At 42.3% G+C, this 15765-nt stretch overlaps 2 protein-coding genes across 4 annotated transcripts in view; one reads left to right on the top strand and one right to left on the bottom strand.

The window, feature by feature from the left end:
- The window catches only part of bcl6b (BCL6B transcription repressor), a 7115-nt gene extending 1322 nt beyond the window's left edge, over positions 1-5793 (bottom strand). The window contains exons 1-10 of the mRNA XM_007551288.2: positions 4734-5793; positions 3767-3844; positions 3463-3677; positions 2731-2982; positions 1983-2117; positions 1627-1819; positions 1370-1560; positions 1178-1284; positions 951-1094; positions 713-843 (exon numbers count right to left, since the gene is read on the bottom strand). Of these exons, the coding sequence (XP_007551350.1) occupies positions 713-843; positions 951-1094; positions 1178-1284; positions 1370-1560; positions 1627-1819; positions 1983-2117; positions 2731-2982; positions 3463-3662 (1353 nt within the window). The 5' untranslated portion in view covers positions 3663-3677; positions 3767-3844; positions 4734-5793. The remainder of the gene's footprint in view (positions 1-712; positions 844-950; positions 1095-1177; positions 1285-1369; positions 1561-1626; positions 1820-1982; positions 2118-2730; positions 2983-3462; positions 3678-3766; positions 3845-4733) is intronic.
- A 3696-nt stretch (positions 5794-9489) lies between these two features.
- On the top strand, positions 9490-15686 carry LOC103137603 (lipoma-preferred partner homolog). 3 transcript variants are annotated; one of them, XM_007551411.2, is made up of 6 exons: positions 9492-9645; positions 10118-10159; positions 12206-12423; positions 13486-13586; positions 14401-14514; positions 14603-15686. In XM_007551411.2, exons 3-6 carry the CDS (start codon positions 12222-12224, stop codon positions 15305-15307), a joined length of 1122 nt encoding a protein of 373 aa, XP_007551473.1. In that variant the 5' UTR covers positions 9492-9645; positions 10118-10159; positions 12206-12221; the 3' UTR covers positions 15308-15686. The 3 variants fall into 3 exon arrangements, with proteins under 3 accessions (XP_016526525.1, XP_007551473.1, XP_016526524.1); XM_016671038.1 differs by lacking the exon at positions 9492-9645 and adding an exon at positions 9652-9847; XM_016671039.1 differs by lacking the exon at positions 10118-10159 and having other exon boundaries at positions 9490-9645.
- The last annotated feature ends 79 nt before the right edge of the window (positions 15687-15765 follow it).

Below are 15765 nucleotides of genomic sequence, written 5' to 3'. Positions count from 1 at the left end.
AATACTCAATTAATAAAAATAAATATGCAGACTCTTAAAGTGGAGAATCTGTAATTGTTTTCTTGCAGCTTTTTCCTGTCTAATGAAAATCAACACTTGTTCCTCACTTGAATTACATGTTTTCTTGTTTTTCCCATTGATTGGCTAAGAAAAATGGGCGCCTGTGTTACATCCTATTGAAACCTCCCCAAAAAACAGGAAGTTGTGAACTACTAATTGATAACTCTTGAACAACAGATTTGTTAAAAGCTACTTATTTCACCATTGTGGGATTATGTTCCAAGTGAGTGAATTTGCTCAGATTAACTGTTGGATTTTCAATTTGATGTTATGAAACTGATAAAAGACAAAACAAAAAGAGGCTTTTGTGCATCTTTACCAGAGGTTGCAGTAAGGGAAACCAGATGAATGGCTGCTGCATGGAGCAATTTTTTGGCATGAGGCTATATTCTTTCTGTAAGTAAATTTATTCTAAGTATTGCGATACTGTGTTAATATATTTTTTGGAAGTTAAAACTCATATCTGTCAGTGCTGCTGACAGATATGTTTAACCATGTTCTATCTGTAGGCTTTTAAGAACAAATGCAACTTTTCAAAGCTCATCTAAAACATTAAGAAAGCAGAGTTTAGAAGTCAGTGTTGACCCGTCATGGCTAACTCCTGTACAATGAGAAGTTTAGCAATTGTTTTAGTGCACCGTTTCTTCCTGACCTGAACAAATCGAGCTCCACAGGTGTCGCAGCGGTACGGTTTCTCTCCTGAGTGAATGCGGGTGTGAGTTTTCAGGTTGGCTGGTCGGTTAAACTGAGCTCCACACACGTTGCAGCGGTATGGCTTGTCTCCTGCCAGAACAAAGTTCGCTCCTGTTAAACACTTCTTGTGTTTTTTCTCAACCAAAAAAAAAAAAAAATCAATAAAAAGAAGCAGAAATATATGTTGAAAGTTTCACCTGAGCACCCAGATTTGGTTCCCTGCAGAGAACCAGAGTAAGCAAAGGGCAGGTAGCGATTCTCGCATTTGATTGGAGGTTCGCCAAGTTGGGCAGCTTCCGGATCAGATGGAAGAAGTTTAGGGATAATGGTGCCAGGTGAGACTGGAAAAGCAAATAAGAAAAGAAAAACTGCTTTAGACACCAGATCACTGTGTTTCCTTTATGACCCGTTTGTTTGGGCCTACCTGGCTCCTTCTTGTGGGAGGCAGAGCCTTTTGGGAGATCCAGAGAGGGAGGCGGCCCGAGGGGAGGGGCTCGGCCAGAACCCTCGTAGCAGGAGGCCTGCCCCTGTCTGATGGGGAAATTCAATATATTTACCATAACCGCTTATTTTTTTCTTTCTTTGTCCTCAGATTTCTCACATTTGTCTGGTTTACCTATCAATCTGACCAGGCACTTCTCCAGACCACGCCTCTGTTGGAGCTTTGAGAGCCAAATCCTGACACTGAACCTCCTCTGACTCCTCTACTTTCACCGCAGCAGCAGCGGTGCAGAGAGGGTTCAGGACAATGTACTTGTACTTCTTCCAGTTGCAGGCCTTCGGGTCTGGTGTGGCTTTGGTTTCAATCTAAGAAATTTTAAAATTAGTCATATTTCTTTCAGTTTTCTTTTTAATAACAGCCACCAGTTTTACCTCTGGGTTTTTGCTGCAGGTGCTGGACTCGGCAGGAGAGTTGGGATGGCAGCTGGAGCAGTCTGGGCTGTTTGGGGATAAAGTCCGGGCGTTCAGGACGGGTGAGTCAGGATGTTCTTTCACCTCGTCTGACCCAGGCTGGCAGGGCGGGAAAGCCCCTGGCTTGAGAAAGCCTTCTGCAACAACAGGGAACCTGCAGGAAAAACAAAGGAAGTTCTGTAATGAGCCCAACCTGCCGACAGACAAAGGCACACAAGCTGCAGCGGCAGCTGTACTTCTGGCAATGTGCAAATGGAACAAAAATAACAATTTCCTCCATTTTCTGAGTAATCCGTTTTTGTCATTTGAAGACTAACCTTCTGTCTGCAGCTGCTGGGAGGGACTGCTGGGGTCCTGGACCGGGCAGTTCCCCCCCTTTAGGGGAAGCAGAGGTGACAGAGACGCTGGAGTCCAGCTCCATCCGCGGGTGTCTGGCACTCACGTTCTCTGTGCTGGAAAAGAAAAGTCAAAAACATGAAGCAGATTCACAACACATGCTTAAAGGGGCAGTATTATGTATTTTTCAAGCACATAGCACCATTTTATAGCTGTGATATATGCTAAATAAATCAGATATGACTTGGTTCTCGATTTAGCGCCTTGAAATTGGGCCTCTGACTTTTTAACAACTCCTGCTTTTTCTGAAACTCCGTCTTGAGGAAGTCGTAACATCCCTCCTCTATTAAACGTTTAACGTTTTTACCAGCGTTGCTCTGAGAAGTAGCTCAAATAATGAGCTCAGCAGATGCTCAGTTCCACCAGGTGTCTGCTAATTGCTGCTGGTTAGTCTGAAGGAGCTGGGGGAGTCGCTGTGTGGTGGAAGCTCCAAAGTTTGGGAACTGCAGCTAAGAGGAAACTGGAGCTCCGCCCAGACGTTTTGCACAGCTGAATGGTTGCCGTGGGAGATTAAATAATTTCTCAAACACGCATGAAAGAATCAAAACAACACTCTTTGCACGTTTTCGAATAGGGAATAACATTATGTAAAGCTTAAAAAAGTCGATTCTACACAATACTGCCCGTTTAAGAACATCTGGCGGAGGCGGTCGATTTGCAGGCCCTCACCAGTGCAGCTGCATGAAGCCCCTGCATGTGTCCGCCACATGGTCCATCTGCAGATAGGCGGCCGCGGCCAGCACGCCAGAGACAATGCTTGGAGTCAGGGGCAGGCGGGAGGTGTACATGAAGTCGAGCAGCAGGGAGACGCAGGACGGATCCAGGCTGCTGGGGAGAGACACGGTCCTGAGCGGCTCCCTGCTGCCGCCACCACGGCCCTGAAGCATCACCCGGTGGGAATACAGGGAGTAGAAAAACCCGCTGCACAGACAGTGGGAGAAGGATTTAAATGAGATTAAATGTGCATGCTGTCTAGATTTTTTTCCTATTCAGGCACAAATTACAAATTGCAACTGACAGTTTAGTTTCCCCCTTTTTTCTCTATGACAAGTTTTTTGTGCAGTACTCTGAGGCTGCTTTTCCTTTTTATTACTAAACATCACATATATCAACCTACCAGTGGGACTAGAGATCGTAATTAGCTACTTTGCTAAAAAAAAACAACAAAAAAAAACTATCAACAAGAAAACATATTAATGGAGGTTGTAAAACAACAAAATTAACATTTCTATCATCTACTGATATGGAGTGGGCAAACCGTGAATCTATATGCAATATGATATGAACAAATTGATTGGCAGCTCTGGGTGGAGGGGGTGGGGGGGCGCTACCACGCCCCTGCCTCATTGCCTCCTAGAGCAAAGACGGCGCTTCATGCAGCATCTTGACCTTTGCACTAACCTGCAGGCCACAAGCACGGCGCAATGCGCCTGCAGCTGGACGCTGCCGACCACCAGGGTGGTGTCGGTCAGGATGCCCCTGTGCCGCAGCTCGTTCAGGTTCAGCAGCACATCGTTGGAGTGGCGAGTGAACTCCTTCACGTATCCCTCGGCCCGCACGGTCTGCCCTCTGTCCACTCCGTAGACCCCCAATACTTCCATCAGGCTCGCCTGGATCTGTGGGAAAAAACCAAACAAACAGAAAAGCGTTGTGAGTGTCCTGGAACGGCGCCTGTTTGGACGCGTGGAGCTTCAGAATGACGTACCTGGTTTTAGCTGGTATAATAAATAAACTGGAGTGTCCCGGACACATCCGTTAGGTGAGACCAGCTCCCTACTCGTACCTGCATGACAACAAACAAAAAAAAAAAAAAAACACAGACTATTTAAAGAAAAACCTGGAGAAGATCAGCCCTTAGATTGATACCAATTCGAGGTTTTCTTTGAGATTAAAAAGTGGCAAAAATAACTATCTTTTCCAATGTCTATAATATATAAAAGAGAAATAAAATGTTCTGTTCTCTCATAGAGATAGAAGCTCTGGATTGAACAAAAAAAAGGAATTATTGTCATCAGTTGAATGGTTTGAATTCACTTTCTCACTTTTATAATTTCCTTTTGTCTTCTTTTCTTAAGTCATATTCAATTTATTTTGTCTTACTTAATTCATTTGTTTTCTTTAGTATTAAAGTCACCCTCTCACTGACATCTTCAACCAGGTGATCAGACCCCCTGTTAGCTTCCAGTCAATATTAAACAACGCATTACTTTTGCCAGACGTCTGTGAAACTCCTGTTGTGCTGCTGAGTTTTTGTGGAAACACAATATAAATGGTTTCCAGGCCTGGTTTTACTTTGTTATATTTACAATTAATACAATCCTGAATGTAAGAACTACATGTAATTACAAGATCATCCCTGTGCAAAGTGAATGTCCTTCACTTTCATCTGCTTTTAATCAAACTCAACCAAGTATGCATGCTGTTGGACGGTGCGCTTAGGGAATGAAAATTCTTCGTTTTCATAAATTTAATGAATAGGTGATAAAAGCTACGGGTATTTTTCATCATTTGACCTGCCTATCAAATAGACAAAGTGGTTATTTTCAATCCCTGAGCTGACCAATTGTTGTATCCCTTCAATTAAAACACTCAAAACAATAAAATCCTTTGCAGCCAGACAACAATCAGTCAAAATAGGAAAGAAATAAAACAGAAGTGATCTCAGGACTTACCCCGACCAGCAGGGACGAGAAACACAGCGTGCCGCTTTGCCTTCAGACCCCCACTGAGTCTGTGTTCAGTCAGCAGTCAGAGGGACGAGGAGCTGGCATTCACCTTCACACCAACACTGTGACACTGGCTCAGCAGCAGGCACGGCCCTTTATAACGTCTTGCAGGAAACTCCCTTACAACCAGAGTCCCTTGTTTCCTATTTCCTCAATAGCCCACGCGCACTGTGGAAGAGAGGCAGGAAAAAAAACAACAAAAAAAAAAACGATGGCTGCAGGCTCCAAGCCCCTGAGTATTTTTAGTGGCCTATTAGTTTTTCTAAACCCCCACGGCTCGGTGAGGAGTAATGGCAGGAAAGCTCGGGGTGTTTTTGTGCCACGCTGAAAAAATATATACTGGAACCCCTTGGGGAGAGGCAGTACGTGCCTGGTTGTCCAGGGGTAGAACTGGGGAACATTCCCCACCAACGCTTTCCGACACTTCAGTCCCGGAGGAAACTGCAGGAGAGGAAGCTGGAACTCCATCTTATTGTTTGATAAACAAGCTATTCTTCAATCATTGAGATCTTATCCTCGATTGATGCAGGATCGACAGATCTTTTAACGTACAGCCACTCCTATTGAAAAAGGTCTGAGGAGCAGCTGATGTTGCTCATTTTGAGCCCATTTAGTTGGACTTAATTAAGAGATTAGTGATCAACACTCAGATGTGAGTAACGCAACTAAACGTTGATCGCTTTAGCATTGAGCTAACCTTAAATTACAATGTATTTTCACTCGGACCTGATTACATATTTAAGAAATTGGGTTTTAATGGGAGAGACAACAAGCGGCATTGATCATGTTGTTTCTCTTGCGGAGGTAATAACCACTCCGGACGCTGAGCGGAAGCCTCTGGCCTGCTGCCTGGGAGGAGAAGTGTTTATGAGGACCAGAAGAGGAAGGAAGCAGGACAAACTTGATCTTTCTAGATGGGAGACACGTTCTCCTACAAGGGCTGAAAAACAACCTTTGCCCCCACCCAAAGTGAGAGAAATGCAGCCGACAGATGTGCAGGAACTCCCCCAACACACGCACACACACACACACACACACACACACAGAGCTCTGAATACATCCTGCGAGACTGCATAGAGACAGGGATGAAAACGCCTGTGCAGGACATCCGTCAGTGACATAAAGCAAGAGGGAGACACTGACGGAGAGGGCAGGTAGTCATGGAGCGAGGGGACAAAGGCCAAGAGGTCACAAATAGCTGAAAAACAAGCGGAAAGGTAACTCAGCATCGTATCAGTCAGCATCTGAGCGCCTAATAGAGTCGCAGAAAAAGTGAACTTTGAACTAAAATGTTTCCGTTAAATGTGTTGAACAAGTGACGCTAAAGGAAAAGGAGGAAAAAATGTCATCAAAGGTAAATGTTGATCGTACAGAATCTATAGAGAGGGTAATTTAACCAAAACTAAACAGATCATAAGTCATAGACAAAGGTTGGTTTTTTTTTCTACCTCTTTAACTTTTCCACATCCTGTCAAGCCACAACCATAACCTTACATTTTGTAGGTTGTTAGGTCCAGTTTGCATTGTATCCAAACTGAAAGGAAAATGATTAATAATAATGTCCAATATTTTATACAAACAGAAATCTGAAAAGTGTGACGTAGATTTGTATTCACCCCTTCTCTTCTTTGTGGAACCTTGTTTAGTTGTATTTACATCTGCAAGACTTGATTTGTTTGTTTTTTTTGGAGGGGGTCATTTTTCTTGGTAAAGTAGCTCAAGCACAGTCAAATCGGATAAAAATATTTGCAGACGTCAATTTTCAGTTCTGATGTAGCTTCTTAATTGGATATGGGCTTTGACTGGGTCATTCTGATACATAACTTTACCCTGTCTGCTTTGTTCCATTGTCTGCATGCTGCTGCTTTTTTTATGCTCTCAAACGAACCTTTCAGACCTTTACAGAACAGTTGCATTTATACTTCAACTGCACAAAGTTTAACTGGTTGCACTGGGTTTTATTTGGGGTTATCAGATTAAAGGGAGCTGAATACATGTGCATGATACCCCTGTTACAGTAAGTACTGACGTTTGTTTTCATACTGTGACAAAAAATAGCCTCAAAGAAATTTAACCTCAGCAGGTAAATCTAACCCTAATTTGGAGACTTCAAAGTTTTTAAGCCATTTACTTAAACATTGCCCAACATACGCTCCCTGCTCCTTTGAAAATGAGAATCGGAAGCATATTGTTTGCATGGGATGTAGAGTAAGACGAGTGTCCTTGTGCTTTAATGTGTTTGGATGGAAGGTTTCATCAATTGTGAGCTTTGTTAAAACGAAAAAAAAAAGAAAAAAAAAAACAGAGGAAGAAACCATAAAGGAAAACAACAATTAAGAAAACAGAGAGGGAGATGTAGGTCTCTGCTACTTCCAGGCATTGTGAGAAGAACGGATGAGGGGGGCGGTTGAGGAAAAGTGAGAACATTACTAAACGGGTTCACCAATGGCCGGAAGCCGTTGAGTCTACGCCGTTGGCAGAACCGGGCAACACTCTCTGTGACTTCCTGCATCTGAGCCCATCTGCGAGTGCCCTTTGGCGGCCAACTGGTCTTGTTTGTGATAAAATGAAGAGATTATGTTATTTAAAATCAAAATGAAGAGGCTGTGCCACCTGTCTGTATTTTACGTGTGAGGCTTCCCGCCATTCTGCGGTTTCCTGGTTTGCCTGGAAAGAACTTTTATCCATCTGATAACATGTGGACTGAGGCCGTGCTGTGACTTCAAAAGTCCAAGTCAGTGCCAAAAGGTTGACAATAACACAGATCTGGGTAAACCGCCTCTTCCTGGTTGGACATATAAGGGCAAGCAGCAGAGGAGCAAGAGGAAGAAGGGCGATCCCAGGGTAAGCCATTGTTGTTTGTCTTTTCTTTGATGGAAATGGCTCGACTTAGAGAGAGAATGTATGAATAAATGATGCCATTGAAAGAGGTTACTGTGGTAACACACCACCCAACAGTTCACGCTGGGTGGTGTGGGAAGAGGAAGAGGAGGAGGAAGAAGAAGGGGAAATGGGGTGGGAGTAGTAGTGGGTAAGAGACAGTTGACCCAAATCTGATCATGCGCAAAATTATAAAGCCTCACTTGACCTTCATGCGAAATTCAGTGTGTGAGGTGGGGGCAGAAAGTAAATTAGGACCAACTTTTCTATGTCGCAACTGTTTCCACATTGTGATTTATTTGTACGATTATGGATTATGTGAGTCTTCTTCCCATAATCCCTGAATATAAAACCCAAAGGGGGATTCAATGAAGATGTTTCAGCCACAAAATGAGCCGTGTGGAAAACTAAGTACACCCTAGCTGCTTCTGCAGAATTTAGGGGGGAGAGAATAAACCACACACCGCTTATCAAAGGCACTTTAATCATCAACAGATGTGACCAGTTCGATCCAGCAAATCCAGACTGTGCAATTCTCTAAAATAATCGTTAAAAACTCAATGTCAGACTCTGCAGGTCTCAGCAAGTCAAATGCATAAATTTGACTGCAAGACAAGACGGACACGTTTTTGGAAGAATCACGAGGAGGATGATCTATGAAAAATATGGCGGCACAACTTGGGTTTGCAGAGTTGCACCTTAATGAACCCCATAACTTTTGGAGCAATGTGTTTTGGAAAGATGACAACAAATGGCAACTATAGTGCATAGCACCATGTTTAGAGAAAACAGAGCCATATTATCAGCCCAAACACCTCAAACTTTAAACACGGTGGTGAAGTGATGATGTTTTTGCAGCCACAGGACCCAAACACCTTTATTTAAAAAAAAAGAAAAAGAAAATATAAATAAAACATTTCTGACGTAACCTGATCATCAACAAGTCATAACAAAGGAAACATGCTTATGTTAGTCTATCACTACAGCAAATTGCTCTTTGTTTAAATTGTGTTTCATTGAGCTGGTTGAATTGTTGATGTAAGCAGGTTTGGGCAAATACTAAAAATAACACCTATAGTGTAATCTGATTTCTCAAATCACTCAGTGTAAAAGTGTAGTGAGATGAAAACCATTTATATGCACTGAAAGATATAGGAGATGTTATATTCTACAATCTATCAGTACTTAATACTAACGCTGGCCATGTACAAATCATGTCCTTCCGAACAGTATTCAGAAGTTGTTTGAAATTAGAGAAACAAATAATGAGCTCAGAAGTAAATGCATGTCTGAAAAAGTAAAGTAATTTTGCTCTATATCACCATATTAAATTCTCTCAGATTGCCTAGTGTCTACCTTTTATACTGTTCTAACCTATCCGATGTAACATAGTGTTATATTATGTTAATGTATCAAGCTGCATTCCAAATTATAATAATATTGTAAGCTACTTTGTGATGTTGCATTAAGTCAAATCATATCATGTCATTTTGGATAATTGTTGTTTCATGTTGTAATTTAATCTATTCTGTCATACACTTTCATAGTTAATGTATGATATCACATCATATCCTATTGTAACCTAATGTGTATTTTTGCATTCTGTCATAAATCACTTCATAAATTTGTCTATCATGTTTTATCATATGTCGTTAGTCTAATAGCATAATTGCTCAAGTCCTAATTTTTAAAATGAGACTTAGACAGTTATGCTATAAGGCTAACGATATTACATTTTAAGCTATAATGCGTAGTATTGCATTCTGTCATATATCTTATAACTTTAAGTATTATGTCATATTCTGTCGCATATCTTATCACATTGTAACGTCGTGTAAAATGCAGTATGATAACGTATCGTCTAACTGTGTGCTTTTATTTTGAAACGCCGCTGTCGTCAGCTACGTCACTCAGTGGAACGCAGTCAGTAGCTGCCGCTGCTGCTGCCTCTGCTAAAGGCCTTCGGATTCCTGACAAAGTAGGTTAACAACGCTTCAGCGAACACTGAGGACATTCCGGATAACTTTCACTAACCTGTGGAGGTTTAAATTGAGATGTAGGCCGCGTTTGTGTGGCAGGTTTCGGGGTGGTGGGTGTCGGTTGCCGCATTGTTTCCTCTTCGGTCGTGTTGAAAGTTAGCCCGGGGGCAAGGCACAAGCTCCGCTCGACTTCATAACACGGTGGGAAACTAGTCAACGGAGCTGTTATTAAAGTTAATTATCGCTGCTTTTCCTTCACTGTGGGTTAAATGATGTCATCGGCGGTGAGTTTTTCAGTAATGAGAGGCATGTAAAGATTCAGGATGGGATTTAAAGTGAAGGTTGTTCAGTTTTTGCTAAAGTCAGACCGTTAATTCAGTTTGGATAGAAAGTGCTCCCTGTCACTGCTAATGTTTGCTAATGTTTTCCTTTGGCTTGGTTTATCGATTTGATTTTGTTCTGTTTGTGTAGATGAGGCCAAGAGAAAGAGGAATGTAGAGTTGCGATAAAAAGGTAGGAAAAGCTTTGCTTTTATATATTAAAAACAATCCCACATAAAATTCCATTTGTTTTGTTTATGATATATTTTTTTTACACTTGTTAATTTTTTTTTTGTAAGTTTAATGTTTGTTCTGGTTTTTATAAGCACATAAAAATATAAAATCTAATCTAAACTAAGTGTTTGCTTTCAAATTAAAAGAGCCATTTTATTATAGAAACATTAAAAAGTTTAATAAAACAAAAAAAAAAATTGGAATTTATATTTGAGACTTTAACAATTTGGACCATATTTATCTTATATATTATGTTTTTTACTTTTCTCATGCTGCTTAAGCACCAACAATAGATCAGATTTTTATTTTTTTATTTTTTTAAATATACTGGTTATTGTTTTTGTTGCTTGTCTAACTTTTTCTTTTGACCTCTAGTCCCAACCAAAATAAAATCTGAATGCGTAAGCTCTGCAATGCCGGTCGCATATAAACAACAACTGGCTGTGAGGCGCCGGGGATGAAATTGCAGGGATTAATTTTTCTCGGATTTGGGCGTCTGCGCTCGTTCAGATTCAGACAGGCAGTAAATAATAATAATAATAAAAAAAAAAAAAGTGGGTTTGGTGGAACCCCCTCCTTCCACACAGTTTGATGAATGCTGACCCTGCAGGGTTTAAATGCCGACACAACAGCCACGCAGACAGGAAGTCTAAAGCAACAAAGAAAGTACATTTTGTTATTTGGAGCTATCATTTTAATCCTCTTAGCCACATGGTTGGTGACGCGATCCACATGCAATCAGTGTGAGTGGGTTGTTGTCTCCACGCCGACTTTGCGTCAGTTTAATTTCGCTTGTGTTTGAATCCGGATCAATTAGATAGTTTTACAGACCACAAAATAATTCATTAGTTTCTTGTTTAGATGCGATTTTTCTCAGGGGTTTTCACTTCAACCTCTAAACTAGGAGTCTATAATTACATTTCTATCCATCTTTTTTGTTCCTCTTTCCACTTCTCCACCTCTGTCTCCATCCTTCTGCCCATTTTTCTATCTGTTCACCCTTCTATTTGGCTCTGCATGTGCTCTTTTTTTTCCATCTTTCTGTCTGTTGGGATAAACTGCGTTAATTTAAACCTGGAAAAGTGTGTAATTTTGACCTGAATCTCTGTAGAAACTTCAATCTGAGCATCAGCGTACTTACACGGACATAGACAGGTGGCGCTATACATGTGCGACTGTGGACCAGTAACCCATCAGAACCAAGGAAGCTGAGAACTGAGATAAACGTCTCTTTGACTTTCCTCAAAGCAAGAGGTTAAACTCTGCAGGCATGGAAACACGGGACGAGTGTTTCTTTCACACTGTTTGGGCCTCAACAAGAGCTGCTCACAGTAGACGCCTCTGTTCCCCACTCATTTTACTTTAGTTTATATATAAACTGGGATTAAAAGAACTCACGATCAGTAAAGTTTGTTGTCCCTCAAGTCTGATTTGATGGATTCTGCCCGATGACGTTTTATCGCCACGCTGCGTTGTTTCTGAATTGGGCGTCTTCTTACATAATCGTCGTATCCTGAAAGCCCTCGGGTGCAGCTCGGCTGTCGTTTTTCGGCGTCGGTGTTTATTCCACATGACGCATTGTTCAGAGCCAGGTGTTCGCACAGACACAGATAAATATCATTATGGAGCGTTTCCTGTCTCGATTTGTCTCGACTTCAGTTGGAAACGCGCGACACTTGTGTGTAAACACCCAAACACAATAAGTATTGTGGATTAACACCTGCCGGCGTTCCTGTGCGTTTGTATGATTTTTTTTTGTTTGTTTGTTTGTGGCTCGAGGTGCACACAAAAGCATTAAACTCGTTCCTCTTTTCCTCCTCTTCTTTTCGAAATCCATTGTTCAGCCTGCGAGCCTCCTGTTACCATAGGAAACAAACTCTGGAGCATCCTGCGGTTTCCATTGGTTACCAGTTACATAAACGCATACAGAAACCAGAGCAGTTTAAAAAAAATAAATAAATAAATAAAAATTAAAGCGAGAAAAATGAAACGTGTGGTCTTTCAGATCCCAGGTTCCTGCCATGTCCGGTCCCACCTGGCTGCCGCCGAGGACTCTGGACAGCCCAGAGCGATCCGTCCCCCAGATGTCCCACTCTGCAGGACCACCCATCTACCAAACCGTCAACAAGAAGGGCGTGGCCGACTTCAGGCCCAAATACGCTCCCTATGACCAGAACGGAGGAGCGGGGATGACCAGCAGGTACATGGCGACTGGACCCACAGGTGAGAACGATGCAGTTTACAAAATAACGAGAGATTTCTGATGCACCGAAAACAGAGAACAGTATAAGCATTTCAGCCCTTTGCCTCCTGTCCTGAAGGTTGAGTTTATTCATCCACCCTCTGTCGTAGTTTATGCAGATTCTATATTGAAAGTCTTTCTTCTGAAAAAACAATCTGTAAAATTGCTGTGAAGTTTTCCTTGAAATCTTCCACATTTTCTCCCAAATCATGTGACAAACCAACATAAATGTAACTGTGAAGTTAAAGGAAAATTACGCTTTTAAACATTTCATACCAAAAGAAATGCTGTGTGTTTGTATTCAAACCTCCCAAACGTTTCTTGGCCGTTACGGCTGCAGAGTTCAACCCGACCGGTTTTTCAGGTCTGCAGATTTAAATGTTTGCCCGTTCTTCTTCGGAAAACGGTTCAAGGACGGAGAGCGTCTGTCGACACTGGTTTTCAAGCCTCGTTATAGATTCCCAGTTTGACTTAGACTTTGACTAGACCGTTCTGTCTAAGAGTTTTCTAAGAAACGCCTAGACGTGCTCCTGGCAGCGATGTGACTAACGCCGACTTTGCTTAGTAATCATTGGGAGTGACGACAAAGAGGAAGTTTTTAATAAAAAATGTCATTGGGGCCGATGAATAAAGAAAACTGCTCTCGGGGAATTCTTTATCTCCTGTGAATGTTTTCACTGTTGAACAATAAAAATCCATTCTCTGCGTTAAACCGGTGGACGTTTTATTTTGAGTCACAGTTCCTTTTTCCTTTGTGTAGAAATCGCTTTCTGGGAAAAAAAAAAAAAAAAACAGCAGCGGAGGACGAGGCTTCAGTTATTTTAGTTTTCACAGCTCTGCTTCTCAAAACTAAATTACTCATTCGTATCTCAATGTTTCTCAAGAAAAACTGAATATAAGTGGTCATTTGATGCCTTTTTTTCTTCTTTAGCATAGCTCTGAAACTCATTTTTCAGCGGAAAGAGCTCATTCAAGCAGAAATTAAGTGTCAGTGAGAGTATATAGACCTGATTACATCAGTTTTACTGTTGCGCTGTCTCCAGGTGGGCCCGTTCACCACTCCACTGATCACTACTACTCCCCCCCTCTCGGCCCCAAAGACGACCGAGGCTGGAGCGCTCACATGGACGGCTACGACATGATGGTGGGTGTGAAGTTTCTGCTCGACAGCTTTGGGTGTCGTCACATTTGTTTGACCCCTGGTGAAGAAAAAAAACATCTAGCCTTCAATTTTGGTTTAATTTTTGTGTTCATTTCTCCTCCAAAGACCCTGAAAGCCTTGTTAGGATGCATGGCAATGGTGATTTCTTCAAAATGCCAAAATGTTTTAAATGAGAAAACTGAATAAATGCTCTGAACTCTGCCAGAAATCTGAATATCGATTGGTTTTTCAGAAAAAAAAAATTGCCCAAAATTAACAAACAATGCCCATATCAGTCTTTAGACATGAATCATTAATAAAACCTGTTGGTTTTGTTGCACGGTTCCATTAACTTTCACACAAATTCATTCATCAAAAATAGTAATTAATTTTTTTTTCCCTATTCTGGTTATGTACTCCAATTACATTTTTTCCCCTTTTTCAGTTTGAGATTATGATACGGAAGTAAAATATGAATTTGTTTGAATTGAGAGCCGGTCGTTTCCACACCTAAAAATCACCTTAATGAAGAATAATATCATCACAACATTTAATGTTTTAAAGAAATTTATAGATTTACAAGAAATCATTTCTTTATTTTAACTTTTTTCTTTTATAAAAACAAAAATGTCTATTTGACAGCTGTAGGGAAAGAATTTACCATTAAACAAGTAAAGAAGTTGTGGTCACAAGTTGTAAATTGAGTTGCTTCCGTGAATATCGAGAAGTTTCAGGAAGCGACTCCTTTAAGAATCAGAACTGTTGAAATTACCACTGTGAATTTATGAACTAAAATGTCATTGATTGTTTCGTTCAGCACCGTGGCTCTGAAAAACCCGCCAACTACCACTCCAAGATCGACGCCGACATCGACTCCCTCACCAGTATGCTGGCCGATCTGGACAGCCACCCGCAGGACGCCGCCAACCAGGTACTGAAACAACCAGCACCGAATCTCTACAATAAGAGAGTTTTTCTTGTTGTGAGTGAAGCTAACTGTGACGTGTGCCTCCTCTCAGCTCTACGACAACGTGCCTTACAACAAATACATCTCAGGGGATACCTACAAGTCTGCGCACCAGAGCGCAGCCCCCGCTCCAGGTCGGCCGTTTGCGGGCTACAGCTCTCACCCCCAGAGCGCGTACCACCCTGGCCCTCCGTATCCCGGCGAGCACGCGGCCCCCCAGTACTCCCACCAGCAGAACTTCTACTCCACCTCCACCCCGAAGCCGTACCCGCAGCCCGTCCCGGCCTCCTACACCACCGCCTCCACCCCCACGGGGCCCAGGTTCAGCGTGCAGGTCAAGACGGCGCAGCCCGTCACCTACTCGCAGACGGGGCGGCAGGCGGAGCAGGCTTACACCCCGCCGCCCCCCCGGCAGCACGCGTCGCCGCGGCCCCCGACCCAGACGGGTCAGCAGGGCTGGTACCCGCCGCACCCGGCCTCGCAGGTCCAGGAGCTGCACTCTGAGGGGGGCTACAAGGGCAGCAGCAACCCGGGGTCCGGCGGAAGAGGCAACCAGGTTCCCCTGTCGAAGAGAGGGATAGAGAAGACCCAGACGGCGCAGACGCCTTCCTATCAGTCCAGCAAGGTAAATGCATCGACACGCTTTGGTCTCCGCCTGGGGAGTCGTCCAGTTCCTCACTGGATAACTCTAGAGATGACGCTCCAGATTTTTATTTACTGTAGGGTGATGCTGCCCAGGTTTGAAGAAGCCAAGTGATGTAGATTTTTAACCTGATCTGATTTAAGTTTGTCCATATGTGCCCAAAAAAGCTGTGAAATAGCTCTTTTCTTTGCTTATAAATCAAAAGTAATTAAAGTGTTGATCTGTTTATTGATTTGTGTAATTTTAGATAAATGTTTTGCACTAAAAAGTCCTTTAAAGTTGAAAGTTTTCCAGCAAAATCTATGAATTCTGTCCCGTTGAGATCTGTTCTGGGGATAATGATGCAAAGAAGGATTTTACTGAAAATCAAAAATATTATGGACAACCCTGACCATCCTCTTCCTGAGACTGTCATTGAAAAACAGAGTTCCTTCAGTCAGAGGCTTCTTCATATTTGCTGCAACACAAACCGCTACAGGAGAGCTTTTCTGCCGACAGACTCCACCATCTACAATAATGCTTTGAAGAATTTTAATTAATGACTTCTGACAACATTGAACTTTCCTTTGTTT

Source organism: Poecilia formosa, unplaced genomic scaffold (assembly GCF_000485575.1).
Source record: "Poecilia formosa unplaced genomic scaffold, Poecilia_formosa-5.1.2 Scaffold41, whole genome shotgun sequence".
NCBI classification, from domain to species: domain Eukaryota; kingdom Metazoa; phylum Chordata; class Actinopteri; order Cyprinodontiformes; family Poeciliidae; genus Poecilia; species Poecilia formosa.
This window is presented reverse-complemented; position numbering and strand designations above follow the sequence as displayed.